Below are 26,121 nucleotides of genomic sequence, written 5' to 3' on the forward strand. Positions count from 1 at the left end.
GCCTTCTCAGATTTGAGGAAGAAAGATAAAGGACCAAAGAGCCGTGCTGACCCCGGATGAAGAGGACACTAACTGCTTTGGCCCCAGCCCTACTGGCCTGTTCCGACTCTAACCTGACTAAAGCGGAAAACCCTAGATGTGTAGCAGCCCCCCAGAGCCCAGAGGACCTGCCCTCCACTCACCTTAAAGACTCAGGGGTATATTTACAAGAATTGGCACCAACTAGTTTTCAGGCTGGTTAGAGGCTATTTTTTTTACCACTTCCAATCCCCAAATCCTAACTTTATGTTTGTAATGTATTTACAATACATCAGTACGTGGCGTTAGGATCAGCTAGCTGCCCAAAAAAAATGACACTAAATCTAGAGTCAAGACGATAAGAAAATTCAAGATAGCGTGAAAGAAGTGACGGCTGGCCAAATAGCGGCAAAAAAGTTCACGCTAGTCAGCCCAGCATCACTTTTCAGCATGCAGCGGCAAAAAGACAAAAAGAGTTTACAAATACGCAGCTAAGAATTTGTAAAAAAAGTGACCTGAATGCATTATGGAACAGCCAGGACCAAGTTCAGCACAGGACAACAGCCCCCTCAACCCCCCCAACAGCCAGGATGACCAGTCAGAGTCCCAGATGAAGAGGAAGAGAAAACGCAGGTTCGATCGGGAGGAGAATTAGATCCTGACTGCGGAGGTGACGGACCATCAACACCAGCCCTTCGTCACCTCCAAGGTGTCATATGGGACCAAAAACGCTGTGTGGCCGTCCATTGTCATAAGATGAACTCCATCGCAGACGCCAAGCGGTTATGAGTTGAATTTCCATTGACAAACTCATGAACTTTGCAAGTTTTTTTAAATTTTGCCTATGAAAACTTCTCACTAACGTGTAATGCAGTTAATAAATTAACGCTAAGTGATATTTGACCTTTATGTCTACCATATTTTTAGCTGTTGCATGCCTGCCAACAGTCTATGGCTATGGCATGTGACATATGTTGTGTATGGGGCTTTCATTGGTCAGATGGCTTTGGTTCAAAATGTGTCTGGGCTCGCAACATGCAAACGTTCACAGATGCATGCTGCGCCATACTTCACAGAGTTTGATTGGCAATGCATATCAATGGTACAAGTTACATTGTTTTCCATATGTTGTATGTGTGACTACATATGTGGCAAGTGCTTACCCCATTCCAGTAAGGTGTCTACCACTGTCACTGGGTTGAAACATACACATATGTGTCAACCAAACATGTACTACTTGTGTCAAACACATGAGGGCATGTATGCAATTGAATTGAAGGGGCATTTATAAAGCGCATGGCTACCCTAGAGCATCCCAGTGCTGCAGCAACTCTCAGACCCGGTGAACAAATTAAGGGAACAGAAAAGGTTTTAGAGATTTGCGAAACGTCATGTGGTTGGGTTCAGACCTGATAGTCAGTGGGAGGCCATTCCAAAGCTTTGCAGCATTGTAGCCAAAACACCGTCCATACGTTTTACAGTTGGTACTAAAGCCAGGAGTTTATTTGCTGATCTCAAGGATCTATTCGGGCGGTAAAACTGAATAAGGGCTCGAACCACTGGGGGTCCCTTGTTAGAAAGTGCTCTGTGAGCTATGCACAAGGCCTTGAACTGGATCCTTTGGGAAACTGGCAGCCAGTGAAGTGCTGCTAAGGAAGGTTTGGCAGAGATCCACCTGGCGGACTTGGTAAGAAGTCGTGCTGCGCAGTTCTGGATAACTTGGAGCCTGTTAATGGCAGCCACGGGGGCTCCCAGATAAAGCACATTCGCGTAGTCTAGGCGTGATAAAATGAGCGCCTGGACCACTATTTTCCTAACTGTAGAGGGAAGGAAAAGAAGAATCTTCCTTATCATTCGAATCAGTCCAAAGCAGCTAGCAGCTACCTTGTTTGCTTGATTCTTGAAATTCAGCTCATGGTCGAACCAGACTCCCAAGCTCTTAATTTGTGTTTTTGGAATCGGGGGGGGGGGGGCAAGACAAATCGGCCAGCAAGGGCCTATTGATGTAGGGGGTGGTTCCCAAGAAACATAAGCTCCGTCTTTTCTCCATTAAGTTTCAAATAGGAAGCATCCATCCATTTTGAAACTTCTTGCAAACACAGCAAGAGATTGGGGGCAGACTTATTTTCTTGGCTGAGGGATACCCCTAACTGGGTATCGTTTGCATACGTCACGATCTGAATTCCATGGGGGATCACCAATTCAGCAAGGGGACTCATGTACACATTAAAAAGGGTAGGACTCAGGGAGGAGCCCTGAGGCACCCCACAACTCAGATGTAATGGTTCCGAAGTGGCATTCCCATCAAAGACCACAAATGATCGGTCCTCCAGGTATGACTGTATCCACTTTAAAGCCAAACCAATGATTCCAAGGTTTTTAATTCTTTGAATCAGAAGTTGATGGTTCACGGTATCGAAGGCCGCGCTGAGATCCAGTAAAATTAAAGCCGCGCAGCCTCCGTTATCCGTGATCTTTCTTAAACTTTCCGTCACAACTAACAAAGCTGTTTCTGTACTTTGTTGGGCTCTAAAGCCTGTCTGAGTTGGATGGAAACAGTTATTGGTTTCTAAGAAGGACGCAATTGTGGTATTAACATACTTCTCTGCCAGTTTACCAATACTTGGCAGTAGTGAGATAGGGCGATAATTAGACAGTGTCTCAAGGTCCAAGTTCGGCTTTTTCAGTAGGGCTCTGACCATGGCTTGTTTCCATAGGGGAGGGACAGATCCAGTTTTTAGTGAGGTATTAATAACTTCGAGAACAGTGGGGGCAATAGTTTCGAAAACTCGTTTTAAAATAGAGAAGGGAGCCACGTCCGACGGAGCTCCAGATTTAACCTGGTTAAAAATGTTCTGAAGAATTGTTAAATTAATAGGGGGAAGAGAGTCGAGTTGATTCGCGGCAGCACATATAGGGGGGATAACTTGTGATTCTGTGCCCATGGGGAAGGATTGATAGATGGTCTGAATTTTTTTGTTGAAGAATTCCGCAAGTAGATTGCAATGAAGAGAGCTATCTTTATCATTATTAGGGGGGGCAGGGGGGGTGAGGAGGGATTTGGTGATTTTAAAAATTTCTCGGGGGCTATTTTCGGCTGAACAAATTTCTTTTTCATAAAAGACCGATTTTGCTAGTTTTATTTCATCTTTATAGCTTCTAATTGCGCTTCAATAGTCCTTCTTCCTCTCAGCTGTCGGTGTTTTTCTCCAACAGCGTTCTAACTGCTTAGCGTTTTGTCTAAGGGTACGTAACTTAGGTGTATACCATAAGTTATGATGACCCCCTCTTTTTTTATGAATGACTTTTTTGGGTAGGACTATGTTCAATGAAGAATGTAGCCAGCTATTGAGTTGGTCATTGGCAATTGCAGGATTGGCGTTTAGTCTAGGAATAGTTTCTTCTAAATTCTTTGACCAGGAGTCGTATGACAATTTGGCCTAGGGTCGTATTGAGTTGGTAGTTTTGTTTACTCTTACATCAAATCCTTGGACTGTCCATGAAAAGGGGATCAGTAGATGGTCTGACCAAGGAAGGGGAATGGGGTTCAGCCCCCATTAGTTTAGGGATGTTGGAAAAGATAGAGTCAAGAGTGTGCCCTTTATTATGGGTGGGGGTGTTGTTCAGTTGCATTAGGTCCAGTACTGTAAGACCTTCTGTCATCTCCACTACTAATGGAAGGGAGGCTTTATCTAAATGAAGATTAAAGTCTCCAAGAATAGTAAAATTAAGGCGCGAACTAGCCAGGCTTACAATCTTGTCAAAAAAGTTTTTACAAAAATTGCCGGCTGGACCGGGGGGACGGTAGATTAAAATGCCAGAAAATGTGGTCACCTGGGATAAGCTAATCGTGAAGAAAATACTTTCGCAGTTGGATAATGGACTAGGTGTGGTGCTACATTTGAGGCTATCTTTGTAAATATTCGCTAGGCCTCCTCCTCTGCCTGTAGTTCTGTCTAGTCTGGATATAATATAACCTGGAGGTAGTGCTTGAACAATCCCTGGACCTCCCTCTTCGTTCAACCATGTTTCTGTCAGAAAAAGTAAGTCAGGTCTTTCCTCCTCCAGCAGTAGGCGAATTTCAAATGCATGTTTAGAAAGAGACCGACAGTTTAGGAGAAACATTATGATTTTATTCGAGCTGGTCAGTACCTCCGGTCGCGTCAAGCTCATATTTATATGCTGGACATGGGTTCAAAATTGTCTCAGAATGCGAGGTGTGTACACAGTGCAAATGCAAATTAGGTCTTAAAGATAAAAGCTCTGGGATGGAATAAATTAGAGGGTTGCTAGCCGGAGGAGCAGGGGTTATGGCCCCTGGGCCCGGACAGGCGCGGACGGGCGCAGACGGGCTTGCCTTAGGCGCGCCTTCGGCGTGCCAGCAGCGCGCCCTCTGCACGCGTCCGCTGCGCGGCCGCGGCATCGCTCCTAAAATAGGGGAAGTGCGTGGCGCGTGCGCAGGCAGCAACAACAACTATAACGCTACCCTTAGTAGATGTGTTGTAAGGTTGCACAGAACCATTGAACACGTATCCTGCGTACACTGCAATGTAAGACACCTTGGGGCTAGTGTAGGCCATAGCTTTGACACTATTTGGTATCTATTCATTGTGTGTCTGCACTGGCAACAGCAGTGCAGAGTTCTTGTATGGCACTCACGATGCCCTTGGAGACGTCGTTGTTAGCTGCCAGGCTTATGTTGGCATCCAGGGCAGTGGGGTGGAACCTGGAAAAGGATGTCGGTGATACTCCTGTCACTCTGGCGGAGGTATATTGAAAAGTTCCTGATGCCAGCATGAGGAGGACAGCGGGTAGCTTGGGCTGTGGAGGGATGTTGGTGCTGCGCTGGGATGTGGGCTGCAGGCCAGGCCTCTCTGGTTCAGGAGGCAGACACTGGGCCCTCTCTTAGGCCTGTAATGGCCTATGACCTCCTCTTGCCACAGGTGAATGAGGGAGATCCTCTGGCGGTAGATCCACTCCCTTCACAGCGACCCTTGACCCTACCTAGTAGATCGCTCCACCGTCGCACAGCACCGCCTGTGTGTCTATCGCTGCTGAGATAGGTTGATTCTCACTGTATTGCCTGTACTCCTTTTCGTCTTTGTTGTGCCCGTAACTGCTGTTCTCTGTTCTCCTCCGCTGCCTGTACTTGCTCTGTGCCTGTTTTTTTCCCCTCTGTTCCCCTCGCTGTCCCCGTGTCCCTCTACCCGTTTTTTGCCTCTGTTCCCCTCGCTGCCCCCGTGTCTCTCTGCCCTTTTTGCGTTCTGTCCCCTCATTGCCCCGGTAACCCTGTGCCCGTTGTGCCCGTTTTGCTTTCTGTTCCATTCGCTTCCCCCGTATTTCTGTAACCTTCCTTGCCTTCTGTAACACTCGTTGCCCCCTTACTTGTGCCTTTTTGCCTTCTGTGCCCTTCGTCGTTCCGCTCCGCTCCCGCTGCTATGTCCCCTGCGGCCCACCCCCCTGACTGCCCATTCGCTGCCCCCACCTCCCACCTCCCAGCTGCTCCTCCCTCCCACCTCCCCATATATGCTGGCGCCTGGACCGTGCCCAGCGCCAGAACCCCTGGTCGCCGCACCTGCCACAAGGAACGCCGCCACTACGATGCCAGTACTCTGCATGCTCTCAACCCCGGATGGACCCACACCTGCTTCAAGGCCGCCCCGAAACGCACACACAGTCCCTTCACCTGCAGGAACTGCAGCTACACCAGCCTCAGAACCGACCAACCACCCATCAAAAATGACCTCAACCACCAATGCATTCTACTGAACACCCACTCCGCACGCAAACATGCCGTCGAGCTCTGGGACCTGCTCGACACAACATCCCCGGACGTTGCCTTCCTGACAGAGACGTGGATGAACGACTCCTCCGCACCTGACATCGCCATAGCCATCCCAGATGGCTACAAGATCATCCGCAGAGACCGCACCAACGGAGTCGGAGGAGGAATCGCCATTGTCCACAAGAACAGCATCAGGGTCTCGACTAGCACCGACGACACTCCTAGCACCGCCGAACACATGCATTCCCAGATCCACACAGACCCCAACTCCACCCTCAGTGGCACCCTCGTCTACCGACCCCCTGGACCCCGCCCCCAGTTCAGCGACTCCATCGCCGACTTCATCAATACGCACACCCTGACCTCCACCGACTACATCCTCCTCGGAGACCTGAACTTTCACCTTGAGAACAACAACGACAGCAACACCACATCCCTGATCGATAACCTCGCCAACCTCGGACTGAGGCAACTCGTCACCATGCCCACCCACTCCGCCGGCCACACGCTCGACCCTGTCTTCTCCTCAAGCCCGCACGTCTCCTTCAACCACACCACCAAACTTCTCTGGACCGACCACCGCTGCATCCACTTCACCTTCCAGAAATCCGCCACTCACCACCACACAAAACAGATCCCCCGCCGCTGCTGGAGCTGCTGGAGGTTTGCATGAAGATCAACTTCATGCAAACCTCGCTCTCAGCCCACCCACCATACCCACCATACCCTCCAACACTGACGACGGTGCCCACAGCCTCAGATGCTGGATCGAGGACTGCGCCAACACCCTCGCCCCGCTGAAGAAACCCCCCTACAGAGACACCAGCAAGAGGGCCAGCTGGTTCACCCCAGAACTCTTCGCCTCCAAGCAAGCTTGCCAGAAGTTAGAGAAGAAACGGCAGAGTGAACAGACCCCGGACAGCCTCGCAGCACACAAGGACGCCATCCTCAACCACCACCACCTCATCAAGGCTGCCAAGAGGACCTAATCATCCTGAACAAATCGCAGCCCAAGTATCTAGATACACTATAACAAATAAGACAGATATACTAATATTTGCTCCAGAGTACAAATCTAGGGGCAGAATGGATACCTTGAATAGAGGAAACATAATCAAATTAATTACATCTATCAAGGGTCTGGAAGGCATTACCACAACTGGCTTACTTCAAATTGAATTCCAACCTGTACTCGACCAGTCCAAACCTGAAACGACAAAGACAACATGGGCGTCAAATGATCTGGTCGACCGGATTTTAGGAGAACTCAACAAATGTGCTCAATGGGGAATAAGGCTGGAACCAGGCAGAAGACCAGCCTACCCAACACCGTTTTTAAGGGAGAGCGAAAAAGAACACCCGCTCAAAGCTACATCAATTCTAAAAGGAGCCCTCAGCCAGTCGCCAGGCCGCCAAGGAAGGTCCCTAAACACTAAAACGGTAATAATGAAATCTACAGCTCCTAATCAGGACATGATATAGCGAACAATAACAAACAGAGGTGGGCAATGACAAGGACCCCCTGTGCAGCCCTCAACACACACAACATTGAACAACCTCAGAGTATGTATTTAGAATATCAATGGCTTGACTGACAAATTGGATGATCATGAAACACTAAAATACTTAAGGACATTTGACTTGATACTACTTCAAGAGACCTGGGAAGAAGCTGAGATAGCCCTCGGAGGCTACATGACGCAAATCGTCCCAGCTACCAGGACCTCACCCTTTGGCCATGGCTCAGGCGGATCAATGATCTTTGCCTCAATCCTCATAGTAAGATCAATGAAGGAAATAAAGATTAAAACTATAGCTCCTAACGTTATACAGGCGACTGAGATAACAATCAACACCAGAAAGCCGGACCACCGCCTGGTAATAGTTAACTCGTATATACACCCGAAGCACAGACGGAAAGGCGCAAGAGAGCTGGTCAAAGAGACAGCAAGAATTATGGATGAGGGGGAAGCTGAAAATGTAATCTTGGCAGGAGACTTCAACCTGTTTCTCTTCGGGACCGCAACGGACGATGATTTGGTACACGAACTTAACAGAGCCTGGGGAATACCAACTCAGGCACAACCACTTCCAACTAAACAAACTAATTGCTCGAACCAATTGTTAAAAGAATTAGAGCAACTAAACTTAAGGGCGTTGAACGGCCGGTACAAAGAAGATACTCCTCCAGCATCAACCTACCACTCGGCAGCAATTTCCTCCCACCTAGACTACGCATTTGCAACTCTCCCTCTATTCGACATCATCAAATCATTTAAGTTGGGTGTTAGTGATCAAAGTGACCATTTGCCACAAGAAATCGTTCTAAGTATAACCAGAGAGAACCCCACGGAAGTCAGGGCATGCGCTAGATCCGAATATACATCAGATTTTAAACGCATAAGATATAAACAAAATAACATCGAAGAACTGAGTTTAAACGCGAAGGAGCTTATCCATCAGGGCAATTTGGCTGTAAACCCAATAGAGGCCTGGGAGTGGTATACAAAGACTCTGGGGACCAAATATGCAACAAAACCAAGGCAAGCGAAAAACAAAATTTCTAAGTCTGTATCGAGTAAGACAAACACGCTGGGGATAAAAAGAATTAAACGGAATATAAAGCAAACTTTAAACCAACTCCGTATACAGCCTAAAAAAGGGCCTTTGCAAGACGCTCTACGCGGTTTAAAAACAAGCCTAGGAAAGGCAACTTGGGAAATCAAAAGACAGGTGAATGATGAACTCTGGGCAAAAATAAAGTACGATTCGAAACTAAAAAACATTGCTAAATTTTGGCAAACAATTCACCGCTTGCAGCGGCCAGGCCATCAAGGAATAAACTCCTACATATCAGAGGCAGTTTGGAATGACTACCTGCACAATCACTTTAACCAAACTGACGAAGGTAATTCCAAAGCCCTGACAATACAAGAAACAGATAACAATCAGAAGGATAATGCAATAGGAAAGATTGAAAAAGGGTCCAGGAATCCCAAGGAAAGCACAACGGGAAAACACGACCAAAAGAAGACTGAAGGGGTAAAGAACAATAGCACATTAATAAGCAATATAGAGAATAAAATCAACATAACAGCGGATTGGATAAAAACTCAAATAAAGAAGGGGAAAATGGAAGGAGCTCCAGGCCCAAATGGGATCCCACCGATGATATTTAAACTGGACATCGAATTCTGGAGCAACACACTAGTACCGCTCTTTGTGGGTATACAAGAATTAGAAACCTGCCCAGAATCCTGGCAAGGATCGACCATAAGCCCAATTTATAAGCTGGGAGATAGGAGTGATCCTTGCAATTATCGGTTGATCGCTCTACTTGACATAGAAGCAAAGTATTATGCTGGCATTCTGCTGGACGAATTGACATCTTGGGCAGCGTCAAAGCACATAATCCCGTCAAATCAAACCGGGTTCTGCAGAGGACAAGGAACTACCGCCAGTGTTATGGCACTAACTCTGCGGGCAGACGCGGCCAAAGTAGGAAAGAATTCGCTGTTTCTATGTTTTATTGATTACAGCTCAGCCTTCGACCATGTGGACCGGGGCAAACTTTGGCGAAAGCTTGATAAATGGGGGATACCGCAGCCCCTCCTGAAGCAGCTAATCTTACTTCACACCAACACCTGGGTTAAAATTAAACTGGGAGATGGGACGCACCTCTCCAGGCGAATCAACACCTCTAAAGGACTGAAGCAAGGGTGCGTCCTAGCCCCTACTTTGTTTAATCTTTTCCTGGCAGATCTACCAGGGGAACTGGACAGCACCAAATCGCATGCCCACGGTTGGGGGACATCACGCTGTCCAACCTCCTCTATGCTGATGACCTGGTTCTAATAAGTCGAACTCCAATCGGCCTTCAGCAACTTCTAAACACGACCAGCATATTTTCACAGTGTAATGGATTAAAAATCAACCTAAAGAAAACAAACTATGGCTGTGAATTATAAGAAGGCCAGGAAAAACTGCTGGTACCTGGACGGGCATAAACTGGACCATGTAGCGTGCTATAAATACCTGGGAGTCCTAGTAGACAGCAGAGGCTCGTCCAAACCGCAATTAGAAACGTTACAACGAAAAGGCACCATGATTTGTCTTGCGATGATCCCCTTGAAGAAAATACTGCCAGACTATACGCTTGACGCGCTTCTACAAGTATTGAGAGCTCGCCTTCAACCGACGCTAACATACGGGAGTGAATCAACTCTCGGAAAAGATGATCTTACCCTCGACAGAGTGATCAGCAAAACTTATAGATCCATCTTTCGGCTACCCAATTATGTATCTCCTGCCCAAATACGTTTGGAGTTCGGGGTTCAAAAACAGACAGTGGAAAGAAGGGGCAGCTTCATAAAATGCTGGCATAAGATTAGAAATGCAGAGCAAGGCACCTTAAATGCCCACCTTTGGATTGAGCTGCAGCGACGAGAACGATCACACGCAAGGAAGTATCTGACTGAATCCTTAGAAGCACTCGAACTGTCTGACCTCTGGAACGCCCCAGTAGATCACAAAAGTTTTAAAAAACGTGTAACAAAGGTTACAAAAATAACATCGTTATTAGAGGATAAAGAAACCCTCGCAAAAAGGGCACACGGATGGACAGTCCGAAATGACTATAAAACATTAAAGACCCAAGCGTATATGGACCACGGATTCAAACAGAAGATTAAAGAGAAATTTTTAAAACTGCGACTCGGCATACTACCAATTCTCCCTCACCTGGCCCCATGGAAAAGGAATCAGGAAGATAAAACTTGCCGTCTCTGCAGTGCAGGACCTGAAGATCTAGTCCACATAGTATGTATTTGCCCAATCTTAATGGACAAAAGGAGATCTCTACTACGCGCAATATGGAACCAGAAGGGCATCAGAACCTGTAGACATGTAGTCAAATTATGTTTTAATCCGCAGGAGACCCAATTAAACTGCAGACTTACAAAATACTTTGACGCAGTGGCGGAGAGAATTAAGGAGACACAAAATGAGGAAACTGAGTAACAGACTGACATTGCCTTGAGCGTAATTTATGGGCCACAGCTCTAACGAACAATAACAAAAATGTAAACTATTAACACGAACTTCATAATTTTAACTCCTGATAATTATTTTTTACCTTTGACATGTATCTCTTTTAAAGCTGTGTATCTTAAATTGTAAGTTTTAATTAACTGTGCAATAAATTATCTTATCTTATCTTATCCAAGCAAGCTTGCCAGAAGCTAGAGAAGAGTGAACAGACCCCGGACAGCCTCGCAGCACACAAGGACGCCATCCGCAACCACCACCACCTCATCAAGGCTGCCAAGAGGACCTCCTTCAAAGATCGCCTCGACAACAACGCACACAACGGAAAGGAGCTCTTCAACATCGTGAAGGAACTCTCCAACCCCAGCTCCAACACCAACAACATCCCGCCGTCACAAGCCCTGTGCGACTCCCTCGCCACTTTCTTCCACTGCAAGATAGCAGACATCCACGACAGCTTCAACACACAGACAGCCCCAACAGACAGCAACACAACAGACTCTCCTCACATCATCAACTACGACCCCCTGCTAGCCTGGGCCATCGTGAGCATCAATGACACCATCAAGACCATGAGCACAATCCACTCTGGCTCCCCGTCAGACCCATTTCCGCACCACGTCTTCAACAAAGCCGGCAGCTCCATTGCACCCCATCTGCGCAACTGCCAGGGGTTGTGCTAGAACTGGTTTGACCACACAGGAGCAGAATGACGCTAAATCCCAATGCCCTTCTCAGTACCCCCCCTGCTAGGTTTGATATTATTCCATCGCAGGTAAGTACTGAGGGGGGAAAGGGGTTGGGACAGAGAAGAGACAGCTCCAAAACTCTGCTGGTTCTGCTTGGTCTTTCTTCTTCTTGTTGTCCAAGCTAAAAACATTTACATAAGTCGGTTATGACTGATAACCTTAAACTTACTTGTATTCTTAACATAGGATAACTTATCTTACCAGAGGGTAGTTTTGGGCTTGCCTCTCTTCTTACTTCTCTTCTGTGTTGTTTGTGTTTTACCCAGAGAAGCTTTCACTCTAATCACTTGTTCCTTTCTTCACAGGTCGTTCTACCTCAAACTCTGCTCTGTCTTGACGTAAGAAAACAAGGTAAGTTAGTATTCTTTTCTGTTATGCTTTACAGTGTGAATTCTTTCTTTTTCCCAATTGAATACTCACTAAGACAAGTGAAAGAGATGCTTTTTAAATGGTGCCTGAATTGTTGAGCTGTATCTTCAATGTTGGCTAATAACAACCAATTTATTCACCAGCCTTAATAGAATTTCTTTTATGGGTAATGGTGCTTGTATATTTATGGTTTCTTAGCCAACAGAAGAAGGTGCTGCCTGGTTTGTTCGTGCCTAAGATATTGTATCTGCAACCTATTTAAAGGCGGCTTGCAAGAGAGACGCCTGCAATGATTTATCAGCTCTTCTTCGAGTTTAACGCGGAGCGAATGGAAATATTCTCGCGTTCACTCTCGCCAGCTCTTTGAACTAACGCGGCTCTAGGAAGATCATGTCACGTTAGGAGATTGCCGGTGATATTTTTTGCCTCAAGAGTTTATCACGCGCACGAAGGGAAACGTGCGCGCGTCTTTTTATTTACAATCCCTTCAGGACAACGCAGCACGGAAAGAACGGTGCCCGCGTTTGTCCTTTCTATTATTATTGTGCTCAATCACACACTCTGAAACATTTCCTCAGACGCGGCGAGTTGAATGGTCTCGCCCGCGTCTTCCTCACTCGGGGCTTTAATCACAGAACTAAACGGTCATTAATTTGCCTTTCTAATTATGTTTATCTCAATATACTTGACCATTTATATCGCTTTTGCTAACTTGAGTATAACTTTAAACCTAATTGATTTTCAAACAGATTTTTCTCATTGTCTCTTGGTGACTTCTGAAATAATTTATGATTTAGACACTAACCTTAAGTCTTTGAATGTTTGAAGTAACCGACGAAACTAAACCCGATTATTTCGCCACTATCCTGACTAACTTCCACGACGCTCGAGAAACAGGTGCTTCTCCAGTAGATTCTTCAGTGAAGTGCACAGTAGAATGTTGGAGCACACCTCATCAGACTGTCATTCCCTGAAAGACTAGACTGCTAAACAGCGATATGCTGTTGCAGTGTCAGGATGTTGGCGGCCATGTTGGAGTTTCTACGGTGCCAACTGGCGCTCCAACTAAAGGGATTAGCTGCTCTTTGAGTTTGTAATGAGAGAATAGTAGCTACGGAGGAAGTAGGAGGAGGAAACCTCCCGTGATTCCTGACAGCAATGTCATCAACCTCTCCCTCGAGACCGCGACCTTCCCAGAGAGCTGGAAACATGCCGAGATCAACGCTCTACTCAAATAATCCAAGGCAGACCCAAGAGACCTCAAGAACTTCTGGCCCATCTCTCTGCTCCCATTCCCGGCCAAGGTCATCGAGAAGATCGACAACAGACAGCTAACCCGATACCTCGAAGAAAACAGAATCCTGGACCCTTCTCAGTCAGGGTTCCGCAGCAACCACAGCACCGAGACCGCCCTCATCGCCGCCACCGACATCAGGACCCTGCTGGACAACGTTGAGACCGCAGCACTCATCCTCCTAGACCTCTCCGCCGCCTTTGACACCGTCTGCCACCGCACACTACGCGCACGCCTCCACGCCGCAGGGATCCGAGACAAGGCTCTGGAATGGACCACATCCTTCCTCTCAGGCAGAACCCAGAGCGTCCGCCTCCCCCTATTCCGATCCGAAGCCTCCGAGATCATCTGCGGCGTACCCCAGGACTCCTCCCTCAGCCCGACACTGTTCAACATCTCCATGACCCCGCTTGCACACGTCGCCCGACAGCATGACCTCAACATAATCTCCTACGTCGATAACACTCAGCTGATCCTCTCCCTTACCAAGGACCCCATCACCGCCAAAGCCAACCTCCACGAAGGAATGAAGGCCGTCGTCGACTGGATGAAGGCCAGCCGCCTGAAGCTGAACTCTGACAAGATGGAGGTCCTCATCCTTGGCTTCAAACCTTCAGCCTGGGACGACTCCTGGTGGCCGACGGCACTGGGGTCAGCCCCGACACCCACAGACCACGCACGCAACCTGGGAATCATCCCAGACTCAACGATCTCAATGACCAAGCAAGTCAACGCCATCTCCTCCTTCTGCTTCAACACCCTCCGCATGCTCCGCAAAATCTACAAATAGATCCCAACAGATACAAGAAAGACAGTCACCCAGGCCCTCGTCAGCAGCAGACTCGACTACAGAAATGCCCTCTACGCGTGAGTCCCGACCAAGCTTATCAAACAACTACAATGCATCCAAAACGCCTCGGCACAACTGATCCTTGACGTACCATGCCACAGCCACATCACCCCCCACCTGAGAAACCTGCACTGGCTCCCCGTCAACAAGAGGATATCCTTCAAGCTCCTCATCCACGCACACAAGGTACTCCACAAGACCGGCCCAGCCTACCTCAACAGTCGTCTCTCCTTCTACATCCCCAACTGCCAGCTACGCTCTGCCAACCTCTCACTAGCCACCGTTCCGCGCATCTGAAGAACTACCACCGGCGGGAGATCCTTCTCCCACCTCGCCGCCAAAACATGGAACACCCTCCCACTGAGCCTACGACAGACCCAAGACCTGATGACCTTCAGGAGAACACTCAAGACCTGGCTGTTCGATCAGTAGCAGCCCCCCCCCCCCCCCCCCCCCAGCGCCGTGAGACCCTCGCGGGTATGTAGTGCGCTTTACAAATGATTGATTGATTGATTGATTGATTGATTGATTGATTGATTGATTCTCCAATGGTGGTTGTCCTGACCCGGCTTTCCCCCGTCCGTACACATTGTGCACAATCATGCTTGTCCAACCTGGAGTGTAAATAATGCTAATTTTATAGAACTGTCCCGCATGTTCGTAGTTTATCTGTCCCAATGTATCGTGAGTGCTACTGATCTGAGTAATCCCTGGTGGCAGAGGTTGTTCCATCAATTACATGTTTGTGCACTCTGGATATGTCCAACAATGATTGTATACATGAGGAACATTAAGCACTTTGCATTTGCAACCATGACAAGTGTCCACACAACCATAGACGCACACACATGGCCTAATTGATGGTGACACATTGTAAGCATACCTCCACATGCGGCAGCTTAAGCGCTAGGCTATAAAAGCTGCTCCAACTATCTGCACACGCTTGCCATCGTCAATGCTCCTTACCTGAGCACCTCCTGTATTCATCGACGATCTTCCCGGCTGGGCGACTCTGCTTCCGCAACGGTTTCTGGTTGTGCGTCTCTCCTTCCATGGTTGCCGATGACTCCAGATAGTTTCTGGCTTTCTGCGGTTCCCTGCCCCCAGCTTCCTGTTGCTGACGTTCCGGTGGCGCAATGTGCCATAGCATATTTACGAGGCAACGTAAAGCCTCTTTACGTGACTTTTCATGGCCTTGTAAATATGTGCCCCTTTCAAGCAGAACACTGCATGAGAGGGGCGTTCCATGGGCGTTCCATGGGCGCTCCATGGGCATTTCATGGGCGTTCCATGGGCGGTCCATGGGCGGTCCATGGGTGCCACTGTGGATGTTCTCTCACAAAACCGAGGAAATCTGAAGCATTTCCAGATTTACGAGAAATCGTAAACCTGGGAATGCGGCAGAATGTAACGTCTCCCAAAGGGTGGTATTAGGGCGGCACAACTAAGAGAAATGATTTCATTTCTCCTCAGTTTTTCCTTTTTCTATGTGTGCATTCAACTAGAAAGTTGTTCCTTCGTGCACAAAATCAGTCAGCGCTGCAACAGAGGCCCCCTTGCATCATAGCCGGGAAACGGCATCGCAGAGATACAGCGCATTCCTGCCCTTTGCTCTTGACGCAGCGCAGAGCAGCAAGATTCCTTGCGGCGCTGCCCTCCACCAAAACCTCATAAATTAGGACCTTATTATATAAGTACATTAGCATCATTTTTAAGATCAGGCAATTCCTAGCGGTAAGAAACTGCCGCTAATGTGACTTTGCAGAAGTTTTTCTTTTTTAGCGACGTACAAGGAAATCTTGTAAATATCGCGTTGTGTGTTTTGAGGGAGTTTTTCGTGGGAACGCTTACTTTGAAACTCATTCTTGGTAAGCCGCACTAAGTGAAGTGGTGCTGTGAAACATTTACGTTAACGCTTAAAAAATGCTGCTAACTGGGCTTTGCGGCAACTTGTAAATATGGCGATAAAAAAAACGCTGCCATAACGTAAAAAAATTGCCACTACAGCTGCGTTAAATCCTTGTAAATTTGCCCCTCTGTCTCCCGTGAGCACCGGTTTTGCTCAGAAAAGATTTCACCCACAGAATCCAGATCCAGGCGGCTGCACCACTCTGCACCTGACGCCCACGGCCCGAGTTGGAGTGGCCCAACACCACTAGGTGGTCTTCTCAACGATCCTGACCTGGTGATTCCCTGTTCTCCCTCAAGCCGACTCCTGCAGCCTCAACCTGAAAAGTCCCCCCAATTGCGACCGGATCTGGTGAGAAAAAACCGATGCCTAAAGACACCCCGGCACTCAATGCCCCATTGCCTTGGGTGGCCAAACCAACATTGTCCAGGCATCCCCCAAATACCCAACTTACCTCTTCAGCTGGTGGTCACCTTCAGGAAGTCTCCCTGACCAAGCCTGCAGCATCTTTTCCAAACTGACGATCTCCATTGCAAATCACAGGCCTCCCGCCATCTTCTTTGCACTCTGCATCCGCCTGTGCCCCCGTGCCGCTGGTGGTGCAGCTCCTGTGCTGATGCTTGGCCCCTGCAGTGCTGATGGAACCTCAGGAGCTTTACGCCCACAGCCGAGTAGCCTGCTCATAAGCAGCCCCGGGCTAAGGCTCCCTTAGCCTCATTGGATAACACTGGGCCCCTCCACTCTGCACCCGGCGGCCCCATTGCGACTGAGTGCCCATCTGGACCTTGGGGAACCCTGTTCATAACCCCCAAAAGTTGTACTTGCAGGTCCTTTGCTTACCTGGAAACCGTTAACACTCTTTTTCACATAGGAACCAATGATACGAGTTCTGTTCCTAAAAATGTCTGTGTTAACTTGTCTTTTGTATGAAAAACAAGTAACTGCCAATCAAAAATGAATGTTTCCATCTGTAACGAAACTGGTGCTCCTGTACAGCGCTCTATACCTGATTCCTAAAGTCTAGTTCGCGCTATATCAAACTCTAAAATAAAAATGTTTAAAACTGTGTTTTAAACTAAAAAGTGTCTTACTTACCTTTGTATTGTAGGATCCACGGTGTGATATCTAGGCATAACACCCTAAGTAGTCGATGTAATTCAAAGTAATCCAAAGTAATTTCTATGTAATTTAAACTCTTTTTTAAAAAAATGCATACATGCAATGATTGCAAATCCATTCCCAGTTGCATTTCCTTTTTACAACTGAAAGTATATTTTACCTACCTGTACCAAGTTCAGCTCGGATCTAGAAATAAAACATAAGTATACCTTTTTTATACTTACCCTATTGATCTGGATTCTGTATCTGAGTGTGTGTATCAGTCCTTGATTGAGTGAATACAATAAATGCTTAACACACCCTTATGATAAGCCTTACTGCTCGCCCACACTACCACAAAGAGAGCTATCAGTGATTGTCTAATCTAGCCTCTGCTATACCTCTGAGGGTCCCTGGACTCCGTGCACACTGTACCTTACTTTGGTATAGTACTTACAGAGCCAGCTTCCTACCGAGTGTCAGAGACTGGAGTAAAGTGTCGCAGAGTGGAGTGGTGTGGAGCAGAGTATGCAGGGTGTGGTAGCGCACTGCAATTACAGACAACGCATCTTCAATTGAAATGATCATTACATTCCCACATACAGTTTAACTGACATACAGGGCACAAACAGTAATGTGTGGAAATGGCATTACCTACTGTATTGATCTACGTTTTCACCGCCCTTCGGAAGGACAGCAAATATGCTTCATTTGTGATTTCCTAATTCTGATTCCTGGAAAGAGGGTGATTAGTCGTGGTAGAAATGAATCTACCACTGGCAAAGCACCCTGCTTCCTTCTCACTGCCAGACATGCTCCTCTCATGTTCACCACAGAGATCACAGCACCCTGCTTCCTTCTCACCGCCAGACATGCTCCTCTCATGTTCACCACAGAGATCACAGCACCCTGCTTCCTTCTCACTGCCAGAAATGCTCCTCTCATGTTCACCACAGAGATCACAGCACCCTGCTTCCTTCTCACCGCCATACATGCTCCTCTCATGTTCACCACAGAGATCACAGAACCCTGCTTCCTTCTCACTGCCAGAAATGCTCCTCTCATGTTCACCACAGAGATCACAGCACCCTGCTTCCTTCTCACTGCCAGAAATGCTCCTCTCATGTTCACCACAGAGATCAAAGCACCCTGCTTCCTTCTCACCGCCAGACATGCTCCTCTCATGTTCACCACAGAGATCACAGAACCCTGCTTCCTTCTCACCGCCAGAAATGCTCCTCTCATGTTCACCACAGAGATCACAGCACCCTGCTTCCTTCTCACCGCCAGAAATGCTCCTCTCATGTTCACCACAGAGATCAAAGCACCCTTGTTGGACGTGGCCCATCTGGCAGGTCCGCCCCTGAAGTTTTTATGGTATATGTAACCTGGGGATGGTGATTCCCCCTCTGAGTGAGTGTGAGGAGAGAGCGACCTACCCTGCCATAGGAATACATGGGGGATGGATGAGTCCTCGGTAGTTCCCGGTGCGTAGGGTGTGCAGGGTCAAGTCTGGTATGTATGAACTCGTGAGGTTGAACGCTGCGCAACGGTATATGAGGTATGAGTGTGTCTAGTGTAGAAGTCCCCCTTTTGGAAGTTGGCATATTTGTGGAATATGTGCCTGGCGTATGATTGGCCGGGGCTGGCTGGTGAGCCTGGCTCCCAGGATCTGGGAGGGTCTGCCCGGTGGTGAATGGAGTGTTTAGCATACTGATGTGAGGGGAGGAGTGAGCCTGGGTCTGCGTGTGGATTGACCGTCTGGTTTGAGTGTCATGAATGAGGCTGGGTTTTCCCCAGACACTGCTGGCTCCACCCCCTGGGGTGCGGCTGATGTTCCTAGCCTGGCCAGTGTAAAGAATCCCCCATAACCAGTTCCAGCTGGTTCTCCCCCTGCCTGCCCCTTCAGACCAAGAATGTGTGTATAAAAAGGGTGCTGTGACACTCTGGACTTGTTCTTGTTCTCCAACTTGAATCTACCTGGAGCTGCTGCTGCTGGGGCTCAGGGGTGGCGTGCCTCCCTGTGCCCTGCCCTACTCCTGGACTGAGGTGGCCCTTTCCCCTCTTTGGCGCTGCTGGGCCCCCCCCTGAGGTCCTGGACTACCGACGGACTTTTGTAATCTGCATCTAGCGCTGGGGGAGCGCTGTCCCTCCTGCCCAGCACCTGGAAGCGCTGCTCCCTGCTCCCTACCACTTTGGGGTCCTTCCCTCCTGCACAAGCGCTGGTAGCGCTACATCCAACAAGCCGGTGCTCACCCGGCGTCTGCCCCGTGCTCCCAGTGTTCGATACCCCCAGCGAGTGCCTACCTCGCTTTATTCCCGGCCCATGTGCCTTACGAGGGAGCCCACTCCTCGTCAATTTCTCCCCGAGTTCACCGCCGCCGCCCGGGACCCTAGTGACGTCATCCCCGGGCCGCGCTGGTATTGGCTGCCGGCCCGGGATTCCCCACTGGCGTCATCCCCCAGGCCGCGCCGTGATTGGCTGCCGGCCCGGGAGAAGGAGGAGAGGCCGGCCGAAGGAAAACGACGTAGCAGGAGCGGCGGGAGCTCACTCCGCGCCCCTGCAATACCCCCGTGAAGCTGCTGACCTCCCCCGGGGCTCCCGAGAGAGAGAGAGAGCCCCGGAGCACAAGGAGAAGGCTGGCGCAGCAAGGGAGACCGACGCACCAAAACCGGTGAGTGCTGCGGCGAGCCACAGGGAGGAGGGGCGTCGGGACGCGTTGTCGGCGTCCGCCCCCCCCCCTCGAGTGAATCTCCGGTTGTGCCCCGAGGCCCGGGAGGCCTCTCACGAAGCCGAGTCCCCCGAGAGGGACTCCGCGTGCCCCCCCCCCAATGTTCTGAGCCCTGCGAGGCTCCACCTGTGGCCATTGCCCCCAGAGCCCGGCGAGGCTCCACCTATGACCAGTGCCCCCAGAGCCCCGAGAGGCTCCACCGTGCCATTACCCCCAGAGCCGAGGGGCTCCACCCGTTGGCCCCCCTTTTTCCCAGGGCCGACAAGGCCCCCACGAGGTCCCTCAGTGGCCCAGCACTTAGTGGGCCACCGCGACGTTTAGCTTTGCCCCGGGCTTTCTGCCATGAACCTCGAGACACTTGGGCACCTTGCCCCAGAAAGGCCCGCTGGCCTGTGGACTACTATGGACTGAGTCTAATGTGATCCCTACACGTATTCTGTGTTGCACCTCTACGGGTGCTCCTGTTGTTGTGTACCTTGTCCTATTTCCCCCCCCCTGAATACCAGATGTCCCCTGTGCGATTCCTGGCCATGGTCCCTTGGCCCTGTGCTGTACCTTCTTCCCCGAAGCCCCTACCCGTGCCCCTGGCACCTTGTACGATGTGTGTTCCTATGTGTCCTGCTTAATACAGAGTCTATTTTTCATATATATACTTGGTGTGGAGTTCCTTTTGTGGGAGGCCCGGGAGGTTGTTGTTGGTGGGTGCGTGCGCAAATGCTTCACATGTCCTCCGAGATAGGCCTGGCTGCCCGCGCCGCGTTACCTAGAGGGCGAGCAGGGGTCGACCTTTCATAGGAGTGGTGGTCTCTGACTGGCTGTGGCGCAAGCCCTGGCCGGCCGGGGGTCCCATTTCCTACATTGGTGGCAAGCGGTGGGATCCGGACTTGTGTTTGCGCAGTACCCCAACGATAACTGGCCTCCCTGCAAAACTCTGTATTGTACATGGTCGCAAAGAAAGGAGATTATTGTTTTAAGAGGTTACGTAAATGTCCGTTCTGTGAAAGATGTGTTCGAGTTAGGTGTCCCTCGCTTGGGAGGGTAAATCATCTCCCTAGTGTAATATGGTTCTCTGGATTCACCAGAAGGGTGGGATCCAGTGGTGGTTGCGAAATTATGGTCAAATATGTATGGTCCGTGTCCCTGCCCTAGAGTAATGGTACCCGTGCCCCGAGGGTCAGGTTGAGGAATCAGGGGCGGTGGAAAAAACTGTCCTACCAGTCTAGGGGACGGTATGTGCATGAATGTTGAGGTATGCTGAGTAATGGAATATAAGTTCTCCGGGATGGGGAACTTGCTGAGTCAACGTTAATCGTGTCCTTCCTTACCCCGCTGAATGTGTTGGAGGCATCATGTGTTCCGTGCACCGCTGAATGTGTCTGATGCGTCAGGTGTCCCTGAATGTGGTTTAGGCGCCAGGTGTCGCCCTGGCTGAATTTCTGTTAAGTTGTATCCCGGACAAGGAAGACCTGCTGGCGCTGCCGCGGCTTGCCTTGGGGAGAGCTGAACCTTGAGACCTGCTGGCGCTGCCGCGGCTCGTTTTGTTAAAGTTATGGTAGTTGTATCCCGGACAAGGAAGACCTGCTGGCGCTGCCGCGGCTCGTTTTGTTAAAGTTATGGTAGTTGTATCCCGGACAAGGAAGACCTGCTGGCGCTGCCGCGGCTTGCCTTGGGGAGAGCTGAACCTTGAGACCTGCTGGCGCTGCCGCGGCTCGTTTTATTGAATTTATGTTAAGTTGTATCCCGGACAAGGAAGACCAGCTGGCGCTGCCGCGGCTTGCCTTGGGGAGAGCTGAACGCTTAGTTCCCAGGTGGAGGACCAGTGGAGGGAGGAAGTCCCGAAACTGATAGGAAGGTGTGTTCTGAGGGTGTTCCTCCTGGGAGAACGCGGAACCTCAGAAGTAGAGGTAGGGTGGGGCATTCTTGCCCGTGACCTCTGGCAAGCCTGAGGGTGCGGACCCTAGGTGGAAGGAACAGTGGTAGGCGTGGCTACCATGAGAAAGGGAGTGGAGAAGGGCTATTGTGGGCCCGGGGTTACCACCCCCCACTCCGGATTAGAAGGGACCAGTGGTACCTGGGTAGCCCAGGGCCTGGTCCTAGTCACGGACAACTAAGGCGTGCCAGTGGGGTAGCCTGGTTGGGCCTATGCCTTTATTAATTTTTCATTTTGTTATTTTTCTTAATCTTTAGCCTGTGTGTGTATATCGGTCCAGGTGGGCGTTGAACTGGAGGGTGGCTCGGTAGCGTGGGCCACGTCCATGTTTTATCGCCCGGCAAGCAGGGAAGTCCATCACGGTAGTGATTGGTCTACCCTGCCTTTGGGCTGGGAGGGGCATGTGTTGGACGTGGCCCATCTGGCAGGTCCGCCCCTGAAGTTTTTATGGTATATGTAACCTGGGGATGGTGATTCCCCCTCTGAGTGAGTGTGAGGAGAGAGCGACCTACCCTGCCATAGGAATACATGGGGGATGGATGAGTCCTCGGTAGTTCCCGGTGCGTAGGGTGTGCAGGGTCAAGTCTGGTATGTATGAACTCGTGAGGTTGAACGCTGCGCAACGGTATATGAGGTATGAGTGTGTCTAGTGTAGAAGTCCCCCTTTTGGAAGTTGGCATATTTGTGGAATATGTGCCTGGCGTATGATTGGCCGGGGCTGGCTGGTGAGCCTGGCTCCCAGGATCTGGGAGGGTCTGCCCGGTGGTGAATGGAGTGTTTAGCATACTGATGTGAGGGGAGGAGTGAGCCTGGGTCTGCGTGTGGATTGACCGTCTGGTTTGAGTGTCATGAATGAGGCTGGGTTTTCCCCAGACACTGCTGGCTCCACCCCCTGGGGTGCGGCTGATGTTCCTAGCCTGGCCAGTGTAAAGAATCCCCCATAACCAGTTCCAGCTGGTTCTCCCCCTGCCTGCCCCTTCAGACCAAGAATGTGTGTATAAAAAGGGTGCTGTGACACTCTGGACTTGTTCTTGTTCTCCAACTTGAATCTACCTGGAGCTGCTGCTGCTGGGGCTCAGGGGTGGCGTGCCTCCCTGGGCCCTGCCCTACTCCTGGACTGAGGTGGCCCTTTCCCCTCTTTGGCGCTGCTGGGCCCCCCCCTGAGGTCCTGGACTACCGACGGACTTTTGTAATCTGCATCTAGCGCTGGGGGAGCGCTGTCCCTCCTGCCCAGCACCTGGAAGCGCTGCTCCCTGCTCCCTACCACTTTGGGGTCCTTCCCTCCTGCACAAGCGCTGGTAGCGCTACATCCAACAAGCCGGTGCTCACCCGGCGTCTGCCCCGTGCTCCCAGTGTTCAATACCCCCAGCGAGTGCCTACCTCGCTTTATTCCCGGCCCATGTGCCTTACGAGGGAGCCCACTCCTCGTCAATTTCTCCCCGAGTTCACCGCCGCCGCCCGGGACCCTAGTGACGTCATCCCCGGGCCGCGCTGGTATTGGCTGCCGGCCCGGGATTCCCCACTGGCGTCATCCCCCAGGCCGCGCCGTGATTGGCTGCCGGCCCGGGAGAAGGAGGAGAGGCCGGCCGAAGGAAAACGACGTAGCAGGAGCGGCGGGAGCTCACTCCGCGCCCCTGCAATACCCCCGTGAAGCTGCTGACCTCCCCCGGGGCTCCCGAGAGAGAGAGAGAGCCCCGGAGCACAAGGAGAAGGCTGGCGCAGCAAGGGAGACCGACGCACCAAAACCGGTGAGTGCTGCGGCGAGCCACAGGGAGGAGGGGCGTCGGGACGCGTTGTCGGCGTCCGCCCCCCCCCCCTCGAGTGAATCTCCGGTTGTGCCCCGAGGCCCGGGAGGCCTCTCACGAAGCCGAGTCCCCCGAGAGGGACTCCGCGTGCCCCCCCCCAATGTTCTGAGCCCTGCGAGGCTCCACCTGTGGCCATTGCCCCCAGAGCCCGGCGAGGCTCCACCTATGACCAGTGCCCCCAGAGCCCCGAGAGGCTCCACCGTGCCATTACCCCCAGAGCCGAGGGGCTCCACCCGTTGGCCCCCCTTTTTCCCAGGGCCGACAAGGCCCCCACGAGGTCCCTCAGTGGCCCAGCACTTAGTGGGCCACCGCGACGTTTAGCTTTGCCCCGGGCTTTCTGCCATGAACCTCGAGACACTTGGGCACCTTGCCCCAGAAAGGCCCGCTGGCCTGTGGACTACTATGGACTGAGTCTAATGTGATCCCTACATGTATTCTGTGTTGCACCTCTACGGGTGCTCCTGTTGTTGTGTACCTTGTCCTATTTCCCCCCCCCCCCTGAATACCAGATGTCCCCTGTGCGATTCCTGGCCATGGTCCCTTGGCCCTGTGCTGTACCTTCTTCCCCGAAGCCCCTACCCGTGCCCCTGGCACCTTGTACGATGTGTGTTCCTATGTGTCCTGCTTAATACAGAGTCTATTTTTCATATATATACTTGGTGTGGAGTTCCTTTTGTGGGAGGCCCGGGAGGTTGTTGTTGGTGGGTGCGTGCGCAAATGCTTCACATGTCCTCCGAGATAGGCCTGGCTGCCCGCGCCGCGTTACCTAGAGGGCGAGCAGGGGTCGACCTTTCATAGGAGTGGTGGTCTCTGACTGGCTGTGGCGCAAGCCCTGGCCGGCCGGGGGTCCCATTTCCTACAACCCTGCTTCCTTCTCACCGCCAGACATGCTCCTCTCATGTTCACCACAGAGATCACAGAACCCTGCTTCCTTCTCACTGCCAGAAATGCTCCTCTCATGTTCACCACAGAGATCACAGCACCCTGCTTCCTTCTCACCGCCATACATGCTCCTCTCATGTTCACCACAGAGATCACAGAACCCTGCTTCCTTCTCACTGCCAGAAATGCTCCTCTCATGTTCACCACAGAGATCACAGCACCCTGCTTCCTTCTCGCTGCCAGAAATGCTCCTCTCATGTTGACCAGAGAGACCACAGCACCCTGCTTCCTTCTCACCACTGCACCTCTCCTCTTATGTTCACCACAGAGATTACAGCACCCTTGTTTCTTTCTCACCACCACGGCGTACCACACATGTTCACCAGAGAGACCACAGCACCCTGGTTCCTTCTCACTGCCACAGCGCACCTTGCGTGCTCACCACAGAGATCACGGCACCCTGCTTCCTTCTCACTGCCCGAAAAGCTCCTCTCATATTCACCACAGAGATGACGGCAATCCGCTTCCTTCTCACCGGTGTGGCACACATCTCATGTTCACCATAGAGATCACTGCACCCTGCTTCCTTCGCACCACCTGAATGCTCCTCACATGTTTACCACAGAGATCACAGCACTCTGCCTCCTTGTCACCGCTGCAACGCTCATCGCATGTTCACCACAGAGATGAAGGCACCCTGCTTCCTTCTGACCGCCGCAATGCTTCTATCATGTTCACTACCGAGATTAAGGCACCCTGTTTCCATCTCACTACGGCGACGCTCCTCACATGTTCACCACAGAGATCATGGCACCCTGTTAACTTCTCACGGCCGCGGAACTCCTTATATTTGCACAACAGTGATCACACCACCCTGCTTCCTTCTGCCGCTGCAACGCTCCTCGTGTGATCAACACAGAGATCACAACACCCTGCTTCCTTGTCCCCACTGCGATGCTCCTCTCATGTTCACCACAGCGATCACACCACCCTGCTACCTTCTCATGCTGTGACGCTCCTCGCATGTTCATCACAAAGATCACAGCACCCTGCTTCCTTGTCATCGCTGCAACGTTCCTCGCATGTTCACAACAGAGAAGCCGGCACCTTGCTTTCTTCTCACTGCTGCGGCGCTCTTTGCATGTTCACAAGAGAGATCCCGCCACTCTGCTTCATTCTGACCACCGCGATAGTCCTCGCATGTTCACTACAGAGATCATAACACCCTGCTTCCATCTCACTGCTGCGGTGCACCTCGCATGTTCACCACACAGATCACAGCACCCTGGATCCTTCTCACGGCCATGGCGCACCTCACATGTTCACCGCAGAGATCACGGCATCCTGCTTCCTTCTCACTGCCAGACATGCTCCTCTCATGTTCACCACAGAGATCACAGCACCCTGCTTCCTTCTCACTGCCAGAAATGCTCCTCTCATGTTCACCACAGAGATCACAGCACCCTGCTTCCTTCTCACTGCCAGAAATGCTCCTCTCATGTTCACCACAGAGATCAAAGCACCCTGCTTCCTTCTCACCGCCAGATATGCTCCTCTCATGTTCACCACAGAGATCACAGCACCCTGCTTCCTTCTCACTGCCAGAAATGCTCCTCTCATGTTCACCACAGAGATCACAGCACCCTGCTTCCTT

General features: G+C 50.8%; 1 protein-coding gene across 2 annotated transcripts in view; it reads left to right on the plus strand.

The window, feature by feature from the left end:
- The window catches only part of LOC146808676 (uncharacterized), an 86,727-nt gene that overhangs the window by 24,546 nt on the left and 36,060 nt on the right, over positions 1-26,121 (plus strand). For both annotated transcript variants that reach the window (XR_014965481.1, XM_085614212.1), the window contains exon 2: positions 11,904-11,949. Coding sequence is in view for 1 of the 2 variants with exons in the window: in XM_085614212.1 (XP_085470338.1) it covers positions 11,904-11,949 (46 nt within the window). In the remaining variant the exon portion in view is untranslated. The remainder of the gene's footprint in view (positions 1-11,903; positions 11,950-26,121) is intronic.

This window comes from Triturus cristatus, chromosome 7 (assembly GCF_964204655.1).
Source record: "Triturus cristatus chromosome 7, aTriCri1.1, whole genome shotgun sequence".
In the NCBI taxonomy this organism is placed as follows: Eukaryota; Metazoa; Chordata; class Amphibia; order Caudata; family Salamandridae; genus Triturus; species Triturus cristatus.